At 34.2% G+C, this 20678-nt stretch overlaps 1 protein-coding gene across 1 annotated transcript; it reads left to right on the forward strand.

The window, feature by feature from the left end:
* The first annotated feature begins 9524 nt into the window (after positions 1-9524).
* LOC100253594 (subtilisin-like protease SBT4.4) lies at positions 9525-12682 on the forward strand. Its single transcript, XM_019220429.2, has 8 exons — positions 9525-9634; positions 9715-9806; positions 9907-10153; positions 10526-11030; positions 11237-11337; positions 11425-11637; positions 11734-11845; positions 11936-12682. The coding sequence occupies exons 1-8, from the start codon at positions 9525-9527 to the stop codon at positions 12680-12682; spliced, it is 2127 nt and encodes a 708-aa protein (XP_019075974.2).
* The last annotated feature ends 7996 nt before the right edge of the window (positions 12683-20678 follow it).

Raw genomic sequence — 20678 nt, forward strand, 5'->3', positions numbered from 1 at the left:
TCCTCTTCGCGATGTTGAATTTATTTTCTAATACTAAATAAAATTAATTAGATCAATCATACTAGCTCGTATTGATCTTCAAGAGGTAATTTTGAGTAAGGCTCTACTTGGATAGAAAGTTGGTATACGCCCTTAAAATTTAAGGTCATGTTTGATTACTCTAAAATTTAAGGGAAAATATTAGAGAAAGAAAATAAAAAAGAAAAATGAAAAGAAAAAAATAAAGAAAAATAAAAAATAAATTCAAAGTACATAATTTTTTATTTGTTTCTTTACTTGTATTGTATTTATTTTTCTCCATTATACAAAAATAAAATAATTTTAAAATCCATAAAATTTTAACTAATTTTAATTATATTTAATTTTAGTATTTTCCATTATAAAACCATGAAAAAAAAAACACATTTTTCTTACTATTTTTTTCTCTTTCCCTAATATTTTCCTTGGGACCAAACATAACCTAAGAATTCAATACCAAATTTTATAACATCACTATATAACATTTTAAATTGATCAATTTTGTACGCTTTCTATTAAATTAATTTTTTGCCCTTTTTGGCTTCTCTACTATATATTGGCTTAAGTGATGACTTGTTATAGATCATATGAATTAAGGATATAAGTTACAAATGTCAATAGGAAGAATAAATGGAAAATAGATAATTCCTAAATATATAGAGATGGGAGAAAATTGGAATATATCAAATTAGGTATTAAAATTTGTTATGGAAATTTTATTTTAAGAAAAGAATTTTATTTAAAAAATAAAGTATTGACTGGATTTTTATCTGTATAAAAGTTATTTTATCCCTAGAATGTCTGATAACTTTTAGGGGAACATTATAGAGCTTTGACCCAAAATAGTGTGTTTTAAAAAAAAATTCCAAAAAATAAAGTTGTTTTGAAAATAATACCCAATCTAATGCATCTGTGCCACATAAGCTGCCACGTCATAAAACCGTAGTTGGTGACTACGGTTTTATTTTTCTAAAGTGGTTAGAAACCGTAGTTACCAACTACGGTTTTAACTTTAAGTTTAAAGCCGTAGTTGGTGACTACGGCTTTGACTTTTTTTTAAAATGGTTAGTCACCAACTGCGGTTTTAACTTTATATATATTTATATATAATTTTAATTTTTTTAATAAAAATATTATATTATTTTGATTTTAAATATACTTATTTTATTATTTTAAAAATAATAATATATGAAATTAAATAATTGATATTTTTAATTTGATATAAATATATTTAGTTAATTATATTTAAATATAAATAAAATATAATAAATTATGAAAGCCTATTAAAAAACAAATAATATAAATTATTATATTAATTAATAATTTTTTATATACTATATGTAAGTGGTATATAATGTCACATGTATATAAGTTCAATTAAGTTTAAAATTTATCATATTTTAATTTAAGTTCATAATATTATATCGATATGATAATAATTTATTTATATATATATATATATATATGTGTGTGTGTGTGTGATATTATATACTATTTACATATAATATATAAAAAAATTATTAATTAATATAATAATTTATATTATTTTTTTCTCCAAATAGGCATTTATAATTTATTTATTTTAAATAAACATGATTTATTATATTTTATTTATATTTAATTTTAATTAAATAATTATATTTATATTAAATATAGTGTCAATTGTTTTAATAAAATTTATTTATATATTTAAATAAAAATGTGATAAATTTTAAACTTAAATTAAACTTTTATATATATATATATATATGTGTGTGTGAGAGAGGTATTATATACCACTTATATATAATATATAAAAAATTATTAATTAATATAATAATTTATATTACTTTTTTATTTTTCTAAATAGACATTTATAATTTATTTATTTTAAATAAATATAATTTATTATATTTTATTTTAATTAATTAATTATATTTATATTAAATATAGTGCCTATTGTTTTAATAAAATTTAAAAATATATTTTTATATCAAATTAAAAATATCAATTATTTAATTTCGTATATTATTATTTTTAAAATAATGAAATAAGTATATTTAAAATCAAAATAATATAATATTTTTATTAAAAAAATTAAAGTTATATATAAATATATATAAAGTTAAAACCGTAGTTGGTAACTACGGTTTCTAACCACTTTAGAAAAATAAAACCGTAGTCACCAACTACGGTTTTATGACGTGACAGCTTATGTGGCACAGACGCATTAGATCGGACATTATTTTCAGAACAACTTTATTTTTTGGAATTTTTTTTTAAAACACACTATTTTGGGTCAAAGCTCAACATTATAAATGTGAATAATTTGACAAAAGTTGTACAAGTAGAATGTAAATGGAAAGGGTATTAGCTTGGTTAGATCCTTTTTCCTAGAAGTTTTAGTGCAAACCACCATGGAAAGTAGTTCAACCTTTTTGGAAAGTGATTTATTTTAAAACAAATTAAGGAAGAAAGCCTCAAATTTTTTAGCAAAATGTCACCATGAAAAGCTCTGATGGATAGCATTTATCCATAGAAAACATATTAGTGTGACTTGGATATAAATGAATAGGGATAACATGAAAAGCTCTGAATTTATATTTTTTTTTATCATAAATGTTTTTTTAAAATTAAATTCTAAGAAATTATAGCAACATTTTCAACTTATATTATTGGTTATCATTAGAATTTTTGTTAATACTTCTTCTATCATAAACTCTTTTTTGGAGAATGAGTTAATATTTAGATAGAAACAAAAAGAATGTCTTTAGTAGTATTTTTCAAAACATGATTTTATAAAAAATGGTTTTTAGAAGAATTATTTATCAAGTACTAGTCCAAAAATTATCTTTTTAAGTGATTGTCAAAAGCTACTTTTAAAGCTTTACCAAAGTCTGATTTTTGTAAAGGAAGTGATTTGAAACACTAGGAAGTATTTCAATTATTACTTAATATATTTTAAATTTAAAATTTTTTAAGAGAACTTTTATAGTTGCATATACCTAACCACTCTGCATCACCCTATTTGGAAATCCACTTTAAAATCTTAATCCTCTTAATACATCCACCAAAATTTTTTCATAAATACAATAAACTTAAAATACTTTTCTCATTATTTTCTCCAGCAACCATCTTCTTCCTTTTTTACTTAATTTTTTCTTTTCTACAACAAACCTTAAAGCAAAGTTCTTTCTCTGAAACTTATTCATTAATAAAAAGGTATTTGAGAGAAGATCAAAGCTAATTTCAAATTTTTTTACTACACTATTTGTACCACATGAATATATTTTAGAGCTTATAGTTTATGTAAATTTTGACACAAAATTATTGTAAATATAGTTAAAAATGGTTAAGAATAATCAAGAAATGTTTTAAAAGTATGAAATATTGAAAAAGTGGAAAAGAAATAAAAACAAGAGCCAAAAAAAAAAGAAAAAGATTTTGTGGTGTTTGAAATATGATTGGAAGTATGGTTCTAAACAAGGAAACTACTTTAGTAAAATTTAACTATCTAAATTTCAAACTGATTGCACTAAAAAATCAAGTTCCTTTTGGGTTTCCTTCTTGATTAATAATAATTACAACATTGTCATCATGTCCTATATATTACCATATTGTTGTCACGTTTGAGATTTTTACAATTGCATACAATTACAACTCTAATTATTTTTTGATCTCTTTGGAGGCATGTTTGGTATTGCTTCTTTGATCATAGCAACAATAACATCATCAATATAAGTGGATCAATGATTATTAGTTCATATGATTCAAACACATATCATTCAAACATGGGTCCAAGGTTGAACCATATCATTTTCTTATTCTATTTTTCAATGCAAAGAACCAAAGGAAAAAAGAAAAAGAAAAAGAAAAAAGAAATATTATTTAGACAATACTAATTTAAAGGGTAGTTTGGTTATTTCATTATTAGCAATTTTTTCCAATAAAAATATTTTTAATTGAGGTGAATGTGTAGACATATTTGATGAATGCAAATATAAACACTATTTTCTTTAATTTTCCTATTTATTTTAAAATTATTTTCCCCCTTTTCTCTTCTCCACTCCATGTCATTTACATATATAAATAAAAAGAATAAAAGGAATGGAAAAGGAAAACATTTATATAAAATATTAACTTTATTAGAAATAATATGAGGGTTACTTCATCCTTGGAATGTCTAATCATCATATTTACAAGAGTACTATAAATGTAGATGTGTAATTTCACGAAAGTGGTACAGCTGAAATAGACATGAAAAGGATATTGGCTTTCGTTTTCCTTAAAAAAGCTTAATGGAAATCGATAATAGGTGTGTTTCCAAAAGTGACTATTTCTTTCAAAGTGAAAAAGAAAAAGAAAACCTCCCATATTTACCAAGAAAAGGCTCCTATTTATTAAGAAAGACATAAGCCACGACTAGCTCATATCAATACGGTAAGAGCTTTGAGAATTCATCAACAATGGGTAAACTCAATTTTCTTCATCGTTATGTTTTCTTTATAGCTTTCATTGCCATGATGTCCATGGAGGCTAGCGCTACTGATAAAGACAGAAAGGCAAGTGGCATCTTGCCCTGTAACGATGAATTTTGCTGGTTGATAAATAGATGACACAATATACATGTGTTGTTTGTGTCTTAATTTTCCAGTGGTTTATATTAGGATTGATTGTATTAGTTATTTTTTACTAGAAGGGTAGTTTTGTCATTATTGTAAGCTGAGCTATTTTTGAGTTGTTTTGTTCAGTTTGTTGTTAAGTTTTGTTTCTGTTTTTCTGGTTCAGTTTTTGTTGAGCCATTTTACTCTGTTATATAACAGAGCAGCCTTGTATTTTGTGACAAGAGGAATGAAGAGAATTCTTTTCATCTTTTCTCTCAATTCTTTCTTCAGATTTCTTTTTCTAACATGGTATCAGAGCCATCCATTTAGGGTTTCAAATCCCTAATTTCTATTTTTTTCTTCTCTTTCTCTGTTCTTTGTTCTCGATCGTGTTCATGGTGAAAGGTGGATCTGGTAATGGTAATCGCGGTGGCCAGGTGAATTCTGAGATTGTTGTTGTTGAAGATTCGAGTAGTACCTATTTTCTTCATAATGGAGATCATCCAGGGCTCAATCTTGTTTCAAATCTTTTGACTGGAGCGAATTATCATACCTGGCGTAGAGCGATGCTGATGGCTCTCACAGCGAAGAACAAAGTTGGTTTTGTGGATGGTACGATTTCTAGACCTATGTCTCATGATTTGATTTACGGTGCTTGGAATAGATGTAACAGTATGATTTCTTCATGGATCATAAATGCTGTTTCAAGAGAAATTGCAGATAGTCTTTTATATTTGGATTCTGCTTGTGATATCTGGAAAGATTTGAATGATAGATTTAATCAGGGTAATGGACCTCGAATTTTTCAAATTAAGAAGCAATTATCTGCTCTTAATCAAGGTTCATTGGATGTCAATTCATATTTCACTAAATTGAAGATTCTTTGGGATGAATTGAGGGAGTTTCAACCTGTTCCAGTATGTCATTGTGGTGGATTGAGAGTCTGGACAGATTATCAACATAGGGAGTATGTTTTACAATTTCTTATGGGTTTAAATGACTCTTATGCTCAGATTAGAGGAAAAATTTTGATGATGGATCCCTTACCTGCTATTAATAAAGTGTTTTCTTTGGTTATTCAAGAAGAACGTCACAGGACTGTTGGTTATTCTTATTCTGGTTCTCACAATTCTGATCCTATGACATTTGGCTCTAATTCTAATGCACCAGCAGGAAGTTCAGGTGGCTCTAAAACTAGAAGGGATAGAATTACTTGTTCTCATTGTGGTTTCCAAGGTCATACCAAAGATAAATGCTATAAACTTGTTGGGTATCCACCGGGATGGAAATTCAAAAATAAAGGCCCTAATTCAAGCTCAATGGCTAACAATTCAGAAGTCCTCGAGTCTTTGAATGCAGGTTCTTCTGAATCCACTGTTTCTTCCCTCACTACCATGCAGTGTCAACAATTGATTCAACTCTTAACCAACCAATTAAGCTCTACTTCTTCAGCTTCCACAGAGAATTCTTCAACAGGACCATCAGTGTCTAATTTTGCTGGTAATAAAGTTAAAATCCAAAATAAAGGTTGGATTATTGATAGTGGGGCCACCTATCATGTTTGCAATGACATTTCTCTATTTGATTCTTCTATTGATGTTCAAAATGTCCGAGTTACTTTACCTACTGGTATTACTGTCCCTATTGATAGAGTTGGTTCAGTCATTCTTTCGAAGGATGTCAAGCTTCTAAATGTGTTGTTTGTGCCTACTTTCAGATATAATCTACTTTCTGTGAGTGCATTTACAGACACTTTATCTCTTTCAATGGTTTTTACTCCTGATGCTTGCATTATTCAGGAACCATCTCGGGGCAAGATGATTGGGAAGGGTAGCAGGAAAGGTCAGTTATATCAGCTGGATTTTGACAGTTTTGTTGCTGATAAAGCTTTTGTTGCAGCTTCTCGGATTCCTACTTCTAATATTCTTTCTTTGTGGCATTCTAGACTTGGACATCCTTCTTTTAGTCGTTTAAAAGGTCTACAATCTATATTGGATTTTGATTCATCCTTTGATCTTACTCCCTGCAATGTATGTCCTTTAGCTAAGCAGCGTTGTCTGCCTTACATTTCTCTTAATAAAAGATGTTCTTCCACTTTTGATCTTTTGCATCTAGATATATGGGGACCTTTTTCTGTTGGCAGTGTTGAAGGCTACAAATTTTTCTTGACTATAGTTGATGATTATAGTCGAGTAACTTGGGTTTATATGTTGAAGAATAAATCTGAAGTTCAAAAATATATTCCAGATTTCTTTGCTTTTGTAAAGAAGCAGTTTGGTAAGGAAGTTAAGGCCATAAGATCAGATAATGCTCCAGAATTATTTCTTTCCAATTTCTATCATTCTCTTGGTGTCATACACTATCGTTCTTGTGTTGAAACTCCTCAACAGAATTCTGTGGTAGAAAGGAAACACCAGCATATTCTAAATGTGGCCCGTGCTCTTCTTTTTCAGTCCAGCCTTCCTGTCTGCTACTGGAGTGACTGTATACTCACTGCAGTATACTTAATCAATAGAACACCAAGTCCTTTTCTAAACAATAAGACTCCTTTTGAAATCCTACATGATAAGCTGCCTGATTATAGTCATTTGCGGGTCTTTGGTTGCTTGTGTTATGTTTCTACTTTGAAAGCTAACAGGACAAAATTCTCACCTCGAGCCAAAGCAGCCGTTTTTCTTGGTTATCCCTTTGGTTTTAAAGGGTACAAATTACTGGATATAGAGACACGTTCCATATCTATCTCTAGAAATGTTATTTTTCATGAAGAGATCTTTCCTTTTTCAAAGACAAATCCCTGTTCTTCTCCTGATATTTCTTCTGATTTGTTTCATGATCGAGTTCTTCCTTGTATTGCTGCTGATAATGATCAATCTTCCTCAGTTCTTCCTCGTGTTATTTCACAGCCACCTCTTCAAGTTGCTCCTTCTTCACGACCAACAAGAGTCTCCAAACAACCTTCATATTTGAAAGATTATCACTGCTCTTTAATCAACTCTGTTGCTCATGTTGAAACTCACTCCACTTCTCATCCCATACAACATTTTTTGAGTTATGATAAGCTCTCTCCTTCTTACAAAATTTTTTCTCTCTCAGTTTCCATTATTTCAGAACCCAGCTCTTTTGCAAAGGCTGCTGAAATACCAGAATGGAGGGCTGCCATGGATTGTGAATTAGAGGCTCTTGAGGAAAATAAGACCTGGTCCATTGTTAGTTTACCTGTTGGTAAGCACCCTGTTGGCTGTAAATGGGTGTACAAAGTTAAACATAAGGCTGATGGTACCATAGAACGGTATAAAGCTCGTTTAGTGGCAAAAGGGTATACTCAACGTGAAGGCATTGATTATGTTGATACTTTTTCACCAGTGGCAAAACTAGTGACTGTTAAATTGCTTTTGGCTATTGCTGCTGTTAAAGGTTGGCATTTGTCACAATTGGATGTGAACAATGCTTTCCTTCATGGAGACTTGAATGAGGAAGTGTATATGAAGTTACCTCCTGGTTATAATAGAAAGGGGGAGTCTTTGCCTTCGAATGCTGTTTGTTTGCTTCATAAATCCTTATATGGTCTCAAACAAGCCTCAAGACAGTGGTTTTCTAAGTTTTCTATTGCCATTATGGGCTTGGGATTCAGTCAATCTCCTTCCGATCATTCTCTTTTCATCAAAAATGTTGATGGCTTGTTCATTGCTCTTCTTGTTTATGTTGATGATGTGATTATAGCTAGTAATAATCAAGGGGCCATTGCTGATTTGAAATCTGAGTTGAATAAACTCTTCAAACTGAAGGATTTGGGTGATGTCAAGTATTTCCTTGGTCTTGAAATTGCTAAATCCTCTACTGGAATCTGTGTTTCTCAGCGAAAATATGTTCTTGATTTGCTTTCTGATTTCGGGTATTTAGGTTGCAAAGCTGCTAGTACACCTATGGAAGCTAATGTCAAGTTATCCATGGATGAGGGGGTTGATCTTCCTGATGTTAGCTTGTATCGTAGGCTACTTGGGAAGCTGTTATATTTGACATTAACACGACCTGACATTTCTTATGCTGTAGGTCGACTTAGTCAGTTCATTTCTCGTCCTAAATTGCCCCATTTACATGCTGCTCAAAGAATCCTTCGTTACCTTAAAGGTAATCCTGGCATGGGTTTGTTCTTTCCTAGTAATTCAGAGCTTCGTTTGATGGCTTATACTGATTCAGATTGGGCTCGTTGTCCCGATTCGAGAAGATCTGTTACTGGTTTTTGTGTTTTCTTGGGGAATTCTTTGGTGTCATGGAAATCCAAGAAACAACACATTGTTTCTCGCTCTTCTGCTGAAGCTGAGTATCGTGCTATGGCCAATACTTCTTGTGAGATTACTTGGCTTCTTGCTCTTCTCAAGGACTTTGGTATAGATCATTCTGCTCCTGCTCTTCTTTTTTGTGACAATCAGTCTGCTTTACATATGGCTGAAAATCCCGTGTTTCATGAACGCACAAAACACATTGAGATTGATTGTCATCTTGTTCGAGACAAGGTTCAAAGTGGGGTTCTCAAGCCTATGTTTGTTTCTACAGAACACCAGTTAGCAGATGTTTTGACAAAAGCCCTTCATCCTTCTTCTTTTAAGCTTCTTATTGGCAAGATGGGTCTAAAGAACATCTTTAGTCCATCTTGAGGGGGAGTATTAGGATTGATTGTATTAGTTATTTTTTACTAGAAGGGTAGTTTTGTCATTATTGTAAGCTGAGCTATTTTTGAGTTGTTTTGTTCAGTTTGTTGTTAAGTTTTGTTTCTGTTTTTCTGGTTCAGTTTTTGTTGAGCCATTTTACTCTGTTATATAACAGAGCAGCCTTGTATTTTGTGACAAGAGGAATGAAGAGAATTCTTTTCATCTTTTCTCTCAATTCTTTCTTCAGATTTCTTTTTCGAACAGTTTATGATCAATGTTAATGATAGGGCAGGTTTACATAGCGTATCTAGGATCCCTTCCTGAGGGGGAATTTTCACCTATGTCTCAACACCTTAGTGTTCTTGACGAAGTCCTTGAGGGCAGGTATCTTTTGAAGCTTTGGAGTTTCATAAAATTATAATTGCCTAGAAATATTCTAAGTTGATATTGTGTCCTCCCTTCAGTTCGGCAACAGACTCTCTGGTAAGAAGTTATAAGAGAAGTTTCAACGGATTTGCAGCCAAGCTCACTGAAAAAGAACGAGAAAAATTGGCTAGTATGTACCATACACAAAATCATATCACAGTATTTTGAATTAAATTTATTTGTTTGACAAATTAAAAAATTGAAGTGTGGTCTTTGAAACTATTATGCAGATAAGGAAGGCGTGGTGTCGATTTTTGAAAATAAAATTTTAAAGCTTCAGACAACAAGATCTTGGGACTTCATGGGATTCTCTGAAACTGCAAGGCGAAAACCTGCTCTTGAGAGTGATGTTATAATTGGGGTCTTTGACACTGGAATCTGGCCTGAATCACAGAGCTTTAGTGATAAAGATTTTGGTCCACTTCCAAGAAAATGGAAAGGTGTTTGTTCAGGTGGCGAAAGTTTTACTTGCAACAAGTAAGCATAAATTTTTTATATAATTAAGAGTGCATGTGAGGGTGATTCTAAAAATTGTTTATTTTATTTTTAACACTTGAATGATAAAAAATTTTAAGTATTAAATATATTAAAAATACTTCCTAGAATCACCGTGAAACAGAACTCTAAGTTATGATGTAATTTTCAGTCTTAAAAAAAAGGCTCCTCTTTTGGGAGAATGCATATACCAATATTGCATTCTCACGTGGCTATTATTCTGAGGTCCATACACATATTTAAGCTAAACAATATCTCCTCACCCATACCAATAAAAATAAAAAGACATCTGTGTGACATTCTTCTTTCAACCATATAATATTTTCTTTATCAATGTAATATGGAAATTTACAGGAAGGTTATCGGAGCTCGAATCTACAATTCGCTGAATGATACTTTCGATAATGAGGTGAGGGACATAGATGGTCATGGATCCCACACTGCCTCAATAGCTGCTGGCAACAATGTAGAGAATGCGAGTTTTCATGGCTTAGCACAAGGAAAGGCAAGAGGAGGGGTTCCCTCTGCAAGGCTTGCTATATACAAAGTCTGTGTTTTGATAGGGTGCGGAAGCGCGGACATTTTGGCTGCCTTTGATGATGCTATTGCAGATGGGGTTGACATCATTTCAATTTCCCTTGGATTTGAAGCTGCAGTTGCTTTGGAAGAGGATCCCATAGCAATTGGTGCTTTTCATGCCATGGCCAGAAGTATTTTAACTGTGAATTCTGGAGGAAATAGAGGTCCGGAAGTATACTCTATAAATAGTGTTGCACCATGGATGGTCAGTGTGGCAGCAAGCACCACTGATCGCAAAATTATTGACAGGGTGGTTCTTGGCAATGGAAAAGAACTAACAGTAAGTATTATCAATTCCCCGTTCACCTTAGTTCACGACTCATCTAGTATGTTTAGACTTTTGCTTTTGAAAGCCCTAGAGGCCAGTGAGCCCAAAGAGAACAATTTCTAAGCGAATATATAACAATATGTGAATGGTTAGTTGGTTACATTATTAATTCTAAGTACTATCTTCTTATCCACCTGGTGCTCTCTCTATATCAACAGGGTCGTTCATTTAATTATTTCACGATGAATGGATCCATGTACCCTATGATATACGGAAATGATTCTAGCCTCAAAGATGCCTGTAATGAATTCCTATCCAAGTAAGTTACTGCTAAAGGTCACATTTACATTGCATTTCGTTGAGGAGAAATATCATACTAAACAAGGGATTTATCTTTGGATATCAGGGTGTGCGTGAAGGATTGTTTAAATAGTAGTGCAGTGAAAGGAAAAATTCTACTATGCGATAGCACTCATGGAGATGACGGTGCTCACTGGGCTGGTGCCTCCGGAACAATCACATGGGATAATTCTGGTGTTGCTTCTGTCTTCCCCTTACCTACAATAGCTCTAAATGACAGTGACTTGCAAATCGTCCATTCCTACTACAAGTCCACAAAGTGAGGATTCTACTAATTAGCAACTGAGCCATTGCGAATTATTCGATGTTTTTTGTTTTAATGATAACAATAACATTACTGGATTCTTCCTTACAGCAAAGCTAAAGCAAAGATACTGAAGAGTGAAGCGATCAAAGATTCTTCTGCTCCTGTAGTGGCTTCCTTTTCATCACGAGGGCCAAACTCAGTCATACCTGAAATTATGAAGGTATATCTAGCCAGTCCATGATATTTATCTTTCTCTTGTGGCTTTCTTTATATTATTTTTCAATTTCCCGAGTTCCTTTAAATGTTGCAGCCAGATATAACGGCCCCTGGAGTAGATATATTGGCAGCATTCTCCCCTATTCCTAAACTTGTAGACGGCATATCTGTGGAATATAACATATTATCAGGAACCTCCATGGCTTGCCCCCATGTTGCTGGAATTGCTGCTTATGTTAAAAGTTTCCACCCCGCCTGGTCTGCTTCAGCCATCCGATCTGCTCTTATGACTACTGCTCGGCCCATGAAAGTTTCTGCAAATCTACATGGTGTACTCAGTTTTGGGTCTGGGCATGTCGATCCAGTTAAAGCTATAAGTCCTGGATTAGTGTATGAAATCACTAAGGACAACTACACACAGATGCTGTGCGACATGGGTTACAACACAACAATGGTGAGACTCATTTCAGGAGACAACAGCAGTTGTCCAACGGACAGCAAAGGTTCCCCAAAAGATCTCAACTATCCTTCAATGACAGTTTACGTTAAGCAGTTAAGGCCTTTTAAAGTAGAGTTTCCCAGAACTGTTACAAATGTTGGCCGCTCCAACTCTACTTATAAAGCACAAGTCATTACCAGAAAACATCCACGTATAAAGGTCGAAGTGAATCCTCCCATGCTCTCTTTCAAGTTAATAAAGGAGAAGAAATCTTTTGTGGTGATTGTTACTGGTCAAGGAATGACGATGGAGAGACCGGTGGAGTCGGCGACACTGGTGTGGTCTGATGGCACTCATACTGTGAGAAGTCCCGTCATAGTCTACACTGACTTCTTGATATGATTAATCATATACCCTCTTAGCATCTTGAATTTCTTCTCAAGAGTAAATCAGTCAATTAGATCAATTTGACTAGCTCGTATTGATCAAGAAGCAATCTTTTAATAAGACTACTACTTTGATGGAAAAGTATTCTGCCTCTATCCGCCTAAAATTTGAGAATGCAATACCAATTTTACTATATAACATTTTAAATTCAATTGTGCCTTTCTTTGGCTTCTCTACTCCATATTGGCATATGTGACTATTGTTAGATTATATAAAGGATAAAAGTTATAAATATGTGAATAGGAAGAATAATGTAAAATAGAGAATTCCTAATTAGAAATGGGACAAAGTAGAAATATATCAAATTAGGTATTAAGATTTGTAATGGAATATTTTTTTAAGAGAGGTATTTTATTTAAAGAAAATAAAATAAAATAAGGATTGGATTTTTTTCCATATAAAAGTTGTTTCATCCTTGGAATATCTAATCACTTTTACTAAATGTGAATAATTTTACAAAAGTGTTACTAAGTAGAATGTAAATTAAAAGGGTATTAGTTTAATTGGACCATTTTTCCTAGAAGTTTAATGGAAACATTAAGTAGTTAACTTGTTTTCAAAACGTGATTTCTTTTAAGAAAAGGAAAGAAAGCCTCCTACTTTTTCACTGAGAAATCATCACGAAAACCTCTGATTTATTAAGCAGACAAGAGCTAAGTTAAAGGTGATAATCAATATTTTTAATTAGAGTTTTGAAAATTCAAGTAATGATTAAGCTCGGTTTTCTTCACTAGCACTAAGTTTGCTTAATTACTTGATTCCATTGTTTGTGATGACGGTGGAGGTTATATAGCAAAGACATGCCATTTTTGTCTTGTGACAGTGATTTTTTTTCCCCCTACTTTACTGTAGATCTTGATATGCGATACAATACAAATGTATCACTTATTTCTTATTCTCTAGTAGCCTATGAGTAATATCAATGATAGTGTAGTTTTATGTAGTGTATCTAGGATAAGGATAGGGTGAAAACTTTAGATTTGCAATGGCAAAATTTTATAAAAAATAGGAGAAAAATCGTGGAGAGAAAAAGGAAGGATTCTGTTAGGTCCCGATCAGGTAGCAACAATAACTCATAGAAATACTCACTTTCTTTGGGTGAAAGATAAACCACAACTGTTTATAGAATAAATATGCTGCCGTTTATTCATTACTAATGTTCCAATAAATAGAGTAAAACTTAACAAATCAGCTTCAACTCTGGAAACTAACTAGCCTAAACTCAAGGGAATACCTTGTAACAAATTTGAATGTGCAAAATTACAAAACATAAGCAGAAAATAAATTAAACGGTTGACAACTCTTTGGTTAGACTTGGTCTAACTCAAGCTAAAAAATTGGGATTCTTCTTAGAGATTCTTTCTGACCTTTTCGTCCTATCAATACTTCCCCTGCCAAGTGGATCCTTGTTCTCAAGGTCTAGTGAAGGAAACGGATTATGCAGCAGTGTTGTTGCCTCCCATGTAGCATCTTCAGTAGGCAATCGTTTCCACTTCACCAAATGCTTTTCAATAAATTTCTTGCCTTATTTAATCTAGCATGTATCTAGGATTTTCTCTGGTTCCACTGAAGCTACCCTTTCATCAGTAATAAGTGGCAGCTCTAAGTTAACTTGTGGAGGATCCCTAACATATTTTTTTTCAAGAGAGATACATGAAAAACAGGGTGGATCTTTGCTCCTGCTGGTAATTGGAGTTGGTAAGCAACATTTCTGACCTTCTTTTCGATTAAATAAGGGTCGTAGAACTTGTTGGCAAGTTTTTTATGAACTCTTTTGAATGCAGTTTGTTGGTGATAAGGATGTAGCTTTAGGAGTACCATATTACCTGCTTGAAACTCCACATCATGCCTTTTTTTTGTTTGCCATTTGCTTCATTCGATTGACTGCCATGTCCAAATTTTTCTTCAAGTGCTGGAGTAATTCATCTCGGTGTAAGAGGCTTTGATCGACTTCATGAACTCGAGATAACCCATCAAAATGCAGTAGAATTGGGGGAGAAAGCAGACCATACAAAGCTTGGAAATGTGTCATCCTCGTTGAGCTATGGTAGGTGGTGTTATACCAGAATTCTGCCCAAGGTAAATAACTATACCATTTTCGTGGCCATTGATGGACGAAACAACGTAGGTATTGTTTAACACAACGGTTCACAACTTTAGTTTGTTCGTCGGTCTGCAGGTGGTATGCGGAACTTAATCTCAACTTGGTGCTTAACATAGTGAAGAACTCTTGCCAGAATTTGCTGATAAAGACAGGGTCGCGGTCATTAATGATTGATTTTGGCATGCCATGGAGTTTGATGACGTGCTTTACAAAATGTTTAGCTACAATCTTTGTAGAAAACGGATGAGATAAAGCAAAAATAAAATAAAAAATGAGCATACTTATTGAGTCTATCAAAGACCACCAAAAGACTATCTTTGCCATGGGAAAATGGAAGACCTTCAATAAAATCCAAAGTGAGATCATCCCACACTTAACAGGGAATGGGAAGTGGTTGAAGTAATCCTACCAGAGATAGGGTTTCAGTTTTGTTTTTTTGGCAAACTTCACACTGCGTGAAATATTTTTGGACAGACCGGTACATGGATGACCAATAAAATTGTTGAGCTAACCTTTTGAATGTCCTCAACACTCCAGAATGCCCTGCCATTTTACTATCATGAAATTCTTTTAGAAGTTGGTTGTAGATAGCTTGTGGAACATCCACTCTCTTTTTGTAGAAACAGAGACCATTTTGCATCAAGTATGGTCCGGTAGGGTCTGTAGATGATTAACGGCTCAATTGCTGCATATATGGGTCATCTTGTGCTGTTTTTCTCATATCATCCCAAAGAGTAACCTGTGAGACAAACAATGGATTAAGAAGAGGGTTGTCAGGGCAGCGAGAGAGGGCATCAACAGCTGAATTTTCACGTCTTGGCCGGTAGAGATTTCGTAGTCATAGCCCAAGAGCTTTGCTACCCACTTTTGTTACTCGGAAACTGCTACACGTTGATCTTAAAAATATTTGAGACTCTTGTGATCGGTTCGAATGAAAAATCTCCTGCCTAAAAGATAAGGCCGCCATGTCATAATTGCTTCCACAATCACTAGCATTTCCTTGGCATAAATGGACCATGTTCATTTATTAATCCCCAAAGCGCGACTCACAAAAGCGATTGGCCTGCCTTGCTAAGTAAGGACTGTACCGATTCCGTCACTTGAAGCATCAGTTTCAACAATGAAAGAGTCATTAAAATTTGACATGGCTAACATCGGGGTAGTTGTCATGGATTACTTGAGTAGCTTGAATGCATCCGTTGCTTCTTCATTCCACCTAAAGTTTCATTTTTTGAGGAGATTGGTAAGAGGGCGAACCAAAAGTCCATAGTTCTAGAAAAATTTCCTATAGTAACTTGTCAAGCCTAAAAATTCGTGTAATTCAGTGATATTAGTAGGTTGTGGCCAAACTACCATGGCCTCAATTTTTTTTTTTCGTCTACCTTTACTCCTTGATGCATCACAATATGGCCCAAATATTCCAATTCTTGTTTTCCAAAATCACACTTGCTTGCTTTGATGAAAAACTAATGTTGTCTCAGGATTTCTAATATTGTTCTTACATGTTCTATATGTAACTCCCATGTGGGACTATAAACAAGAATATCGTCAAAGAAAACTAGTATGAACTTGCGAAGATGAAAGTGAAATATAGAATTCATAATGGCTTGAAAGGCGGAAGGGGCATTGCATAAACCAAAAGGCATAACTAGGTACTCAAAATGACCATTATGGGTTCTAAAGGCAGTTTTTGGAATATCAGGAGCATGTACTTGTACATGATGAAATCCAACTCGTAAGTCTAGTTTGGTGAAATAGGCTGCCTCATACAACTCATCTAGCATATTGTTTATCGTAGGAATGGGAAATCGGTCTTTGATGGTGGCTGCGTTTAGTGCCCGATAGTCTATGCAAAATCGCCAAGTGCCATTTTTCTTTACCAACAAAACGGGAAATGAGAATGAACTGGTGCTAGGTCGAATGACTCCCATGTTGAGCATCTTCTTGACTTATTTTTCGATCTTTGCTTTTTAAAAATATGCATATCTATAGTGTCAAACATTTATGGGTTGAGTACTTTTTTTGAGAGGAATGTGATGGTCGATATTTCTCAATGGTGGTAGTGTGGTTGGTTCTTTGAACATGTCTGCATAATCCTCCAATGTTTGCTGCATGGTAAGACTGGTGTTTGTCCCAGTGGACTTCTTGACAGTTTGTAGGTAGACAACAAACAACATTTGGCCTTGGTGCATCTTTTTTGCAATCGATGCCAATGATGTTGCTTTAATGGTTTGGTTAGTTAATTCCTTACAATCTTCGTGCTTGATTACCCCAGTGAAAGTCCATGGTCAATTGTTTCCAATTGCAGACCACGGAGCCTAGCTTCTCCAGTCATTGGATGTCTAATACCATATCAAGTCTTGTTAGGGGTAGAGAATAAAGGGTGAATGAAAAAGTAATGCCTTGCAAATTCATTTGCACTTTCTCAAAGTGACCCTGGCAGAGCAGTCGCTCGCTACTTGCTACGTGGATAGCAAATGATTTCGTTGGCACCATTAGAAGTCGAAGAAATCTGGCTACTTTTTCGCTCAAAAAATTGTGAGTGAATCCATTGTCGATCAACGCTATCATGTGTTGAGATCCAATGGCGGCTGCTACTCGCATGGTTCGTGGAGATGCCCAGCTTGTTAGTGCATGTATTGAGACTTCCAGTTTGACTTGATCTCCTAGAGTATCTTTCATCTGCAACTTTTCATCCACTACATCATATTCTTTGGTTTGATTGCTGCTTTGGCACTTAAGAAGGAGTAGTTGAGGTCCCTAGTACTTGTGACCTGGGGTGAATCTGTCGTTGCAGTTGAAACAAAGCCCTTGTGCTCTCCGTTTCTGCATTTCATCCCAACTCAATCGCTTGGTTGTCATTGTTAGGGTAGTCCGATTCTTTAGAGTGATGGTGGTAGATACACGGTTCTGCAGTGGGGGCTGTATGAACCTTTTTGTTCTTGCGATCTATTCATCCTTCATTCTCGCTAGGCTGATGGATTCCTTCAATATTTTAGGCTCGAACATTCGAATTCCATCGGCGATTTCGGATTTCAATCTTCCCATGAAAGTGCCAACGAGAGCCTTCTGTGTCCAACCTTGAACCCGATTGCCTAGCCTTTCGAACTCTTTTTGGTACTCACAAAGGGATCTAACTTGTTGAACTCTGGATAGAGTTTCATCGAAATTTTCACACTTTGTCGGTCCAAAACTAGCCCATAGTTCCTCCTCAAAGAACTCCCATGTCACCAAAGGACTTTCCTCTTGGTAAGCTCGACGCAACCATTGCTACCATTGGTTAGCTTCTCTTTCAAGGTGGAAAGATGCTAGAGTTACCTTTTGGTTGTCTGTTGTGTCTTGAAATTCAAAGAATTGAGCTACTCGGCTAAGCCATTCCATCGGATCTTCTCCAAAGTATTTTGGAAATTCCAATCTTGCCATCTTGGAAGAGAAAACCTGTCTGCCACCATCGTTCTCCTCTCGATGTGAATGGAAGGATCCTTCCCGCCCATTGTTGTTGTTGCTAGAGGCTTCTTTAGTTGGAAGCAAAGCTTCAGATAACTTGTTGACAATTTCCTCTAATCGTTGTATTCTATCTTGAACTCTACCAAGCCCAACCTCCAAAGCCTCAATCCTTTCTTTGTTGGATGTCATTGTAACGATGCTCTGATACCAATGTTAGGTCCCGATCAGGTAGCAACAATAACTCATAGAAACACTCACTTTCTTTGGGTGAAATATAAACCACAACTGTTTATAGGATAAATATGATGTTGTTTATTCATTGCTAATGTTCCAATAAATTAAGTAAAGCTTAACATATCAGCTTCAACTCCGGAAACTAACTAGCCTAAACTCAAGGGAATACCTTGTAACAAATTTGAATGTGTAGAAATACAAAACAGAAGTAGGAAATAAATTAAACGACTGACAACTCTTTGGTTAGACTTGATCTAACTCAAACTAAAAACTTGGGATTCTTCTTAGGGATTTTTTTTTACCTTCTCGGCTTATCAGATTCCTAAAATCAAAGTTTCTAAACTCAAGGGTTTCCTAATACTTCCCCTTGAGTTGGAGTATGGAGGTTATGAACACCTAACGTGTGAATGAGAGAAGGAAAAACAGTAGCTCCTAAAGCCTTCGTAAAGACATCAGTCAATTGGTCCTTAGTATGAATATATGCAATTTGAACCAAACTAGCTTGAACTCTTTCGCAAATCACATGACAATCAATTTTGATGTGCTTGGTGAGTTCATGAAATACTGGATTTGCGGCAATATGGAGAGCAACGTTATTGTCACAAAACATGGTGGCAGGTTGTGAATGGGTAACCTGTAGATCATGGAGCAAAGAAATGAGACATTGAATTTCATATGAAGTTGTAGCCATGACTCGATATTCAACTTCAACGGAGAAATGAGAAATCGTGTGTTGCTTTTTGTATTTCCAAGATATAGGAGAAGAACCCAACAATATATAGTACCTAGTAATGGAACAATAGGTTTCTGGACAAGTTGCCCAGTCAGAGTCACAAAAAGCATGAATCTAAAGTGTATTAGATGAAGACAGAAGAATGCCTTGACTGAGGGATTGTTTAATATACCGAAACAACCGATAAGCAGTATCCAAATGTGGTTGTCTAGGATTAACCATGAATTGACTAAGAATCTAAACTGAAAAAACAATGTCTAGCATAGTGATAGTGACATAAATGAGACATCCAACAAGCTGACGATATAAAGAAGTATTAGGCAAAAGATCTCCATTAGTGAAAGTAAGTTGGAGGTTGGGCTCCATGGGTGTCTTGACAAGTCAAGAACTAAGGAATCCAGTATCCTTCAAAATATCAAGACCATATTTCCACTAGGAAAAATATATATGCTTGGAACATTTCACTTTAAGTCCAAGGAAATATTTAAGTGGACCAAGATCTTTCAAGGCAAATCAATCATGGAGATAATTCTTTAGAGATGAAATGGCAAAAAGATCATTAATATAGACCAAGATATCATCTACATAAACAACCAGAGCAATGAAGAAATTGCCAGAAGTTTTTGTGAAAATAGAGTAATCAGCCTTGGATTGAAGATATCCTATGGTAAGTAAAACATTAAATAATTTAGCAAACCATTGTTAAGATGTTTTCTTAAGGCCATAAAGAGATTTATGAAGTTTGAAAACTCGAGTCTCCCATTTTCAATGAAACTAGGTGGAATTTGCATATAAAAATCTTCATCCAAGTCATCATGAAGAAAAGTATTATCAACATCCAAGTGATGAAGATGCTAATTTTGGATGGAAGCAACAACCAAGAGGGCTTTGATAGTAACTAACTTGGAAACAAAAGCAAAGGTCTCATGGAAATTAAGTCATTTTTGTTGGCTATAACCTTTCACAAAGAGTTGGGCTTTATAGTGCTCAATTGCACCATTAAATTTATACTTTATCTTATAAACCCACTTACAATCAATTGCATTTTTTTTTACAAGAAGGTCAACTAAACTCCAAGTCTTATCCACCTAGTGTTATCTCTATATCAACAGGGTCGTTCATTTAATTATTTCATGATGAATGGATCCATGTACCTATCGCATACGGAAATGTTACTAGTCGTAGAGATGTTTGCATTGAATTCCTCTCAAAGTTCTACTAAAGGTCACATTTACCTTGAGTTTCTTCAAGAAAAATAAATAAATCATACGAAAAAATGGATTTATTGTTGAATATCAGGAATTGCTTGAGGGACTGTTTAAATAGTAGTGCAATGGGAGGAAAAAAAATTCTACTATGTGATAGCACTTATGGAGATGACAACGCTCACTGGGCCGGTGCCGCTGGAACAATCAAATTGGATAGCACTGGTG

The sequence above is a fragment of the Vitis vinifera genome, chromosome 6, assembly GCF_030704535.1.
Source record: "Vitis vinifera cultivar Pinot Noir 40024 chromosome 6, ASM3070453v1".
NCBI lineage: Eukaryota > Viridiplantae > Streptophyta > Magnoliopsida > Vitales > Vitaceae > Vitis > Vitis vinifera.

Coding starts and splice junctions, on each gene's coding strand:
- LOC100253594 (XM_019220429.2), top strand. CDS start 9,525: ATGTTAATGATAGGGCAGGTTTACATAGCGTATCTAGGATCCCTTCCT. Junction 10,154..10,525: donor GAAAGTTTTACTTGCAACAA/GTAAGCATAAAT, acceptor GGAAATTTACAG/GAAGGTTATCGGAGCTCGAA. Junction 11,846..11,935: donor TCATACCTGAAATTATGAAG/GTATATCTAGCC, acceptor TAAATGTTGCAG/CCAGATATAACGGCCCCTGG.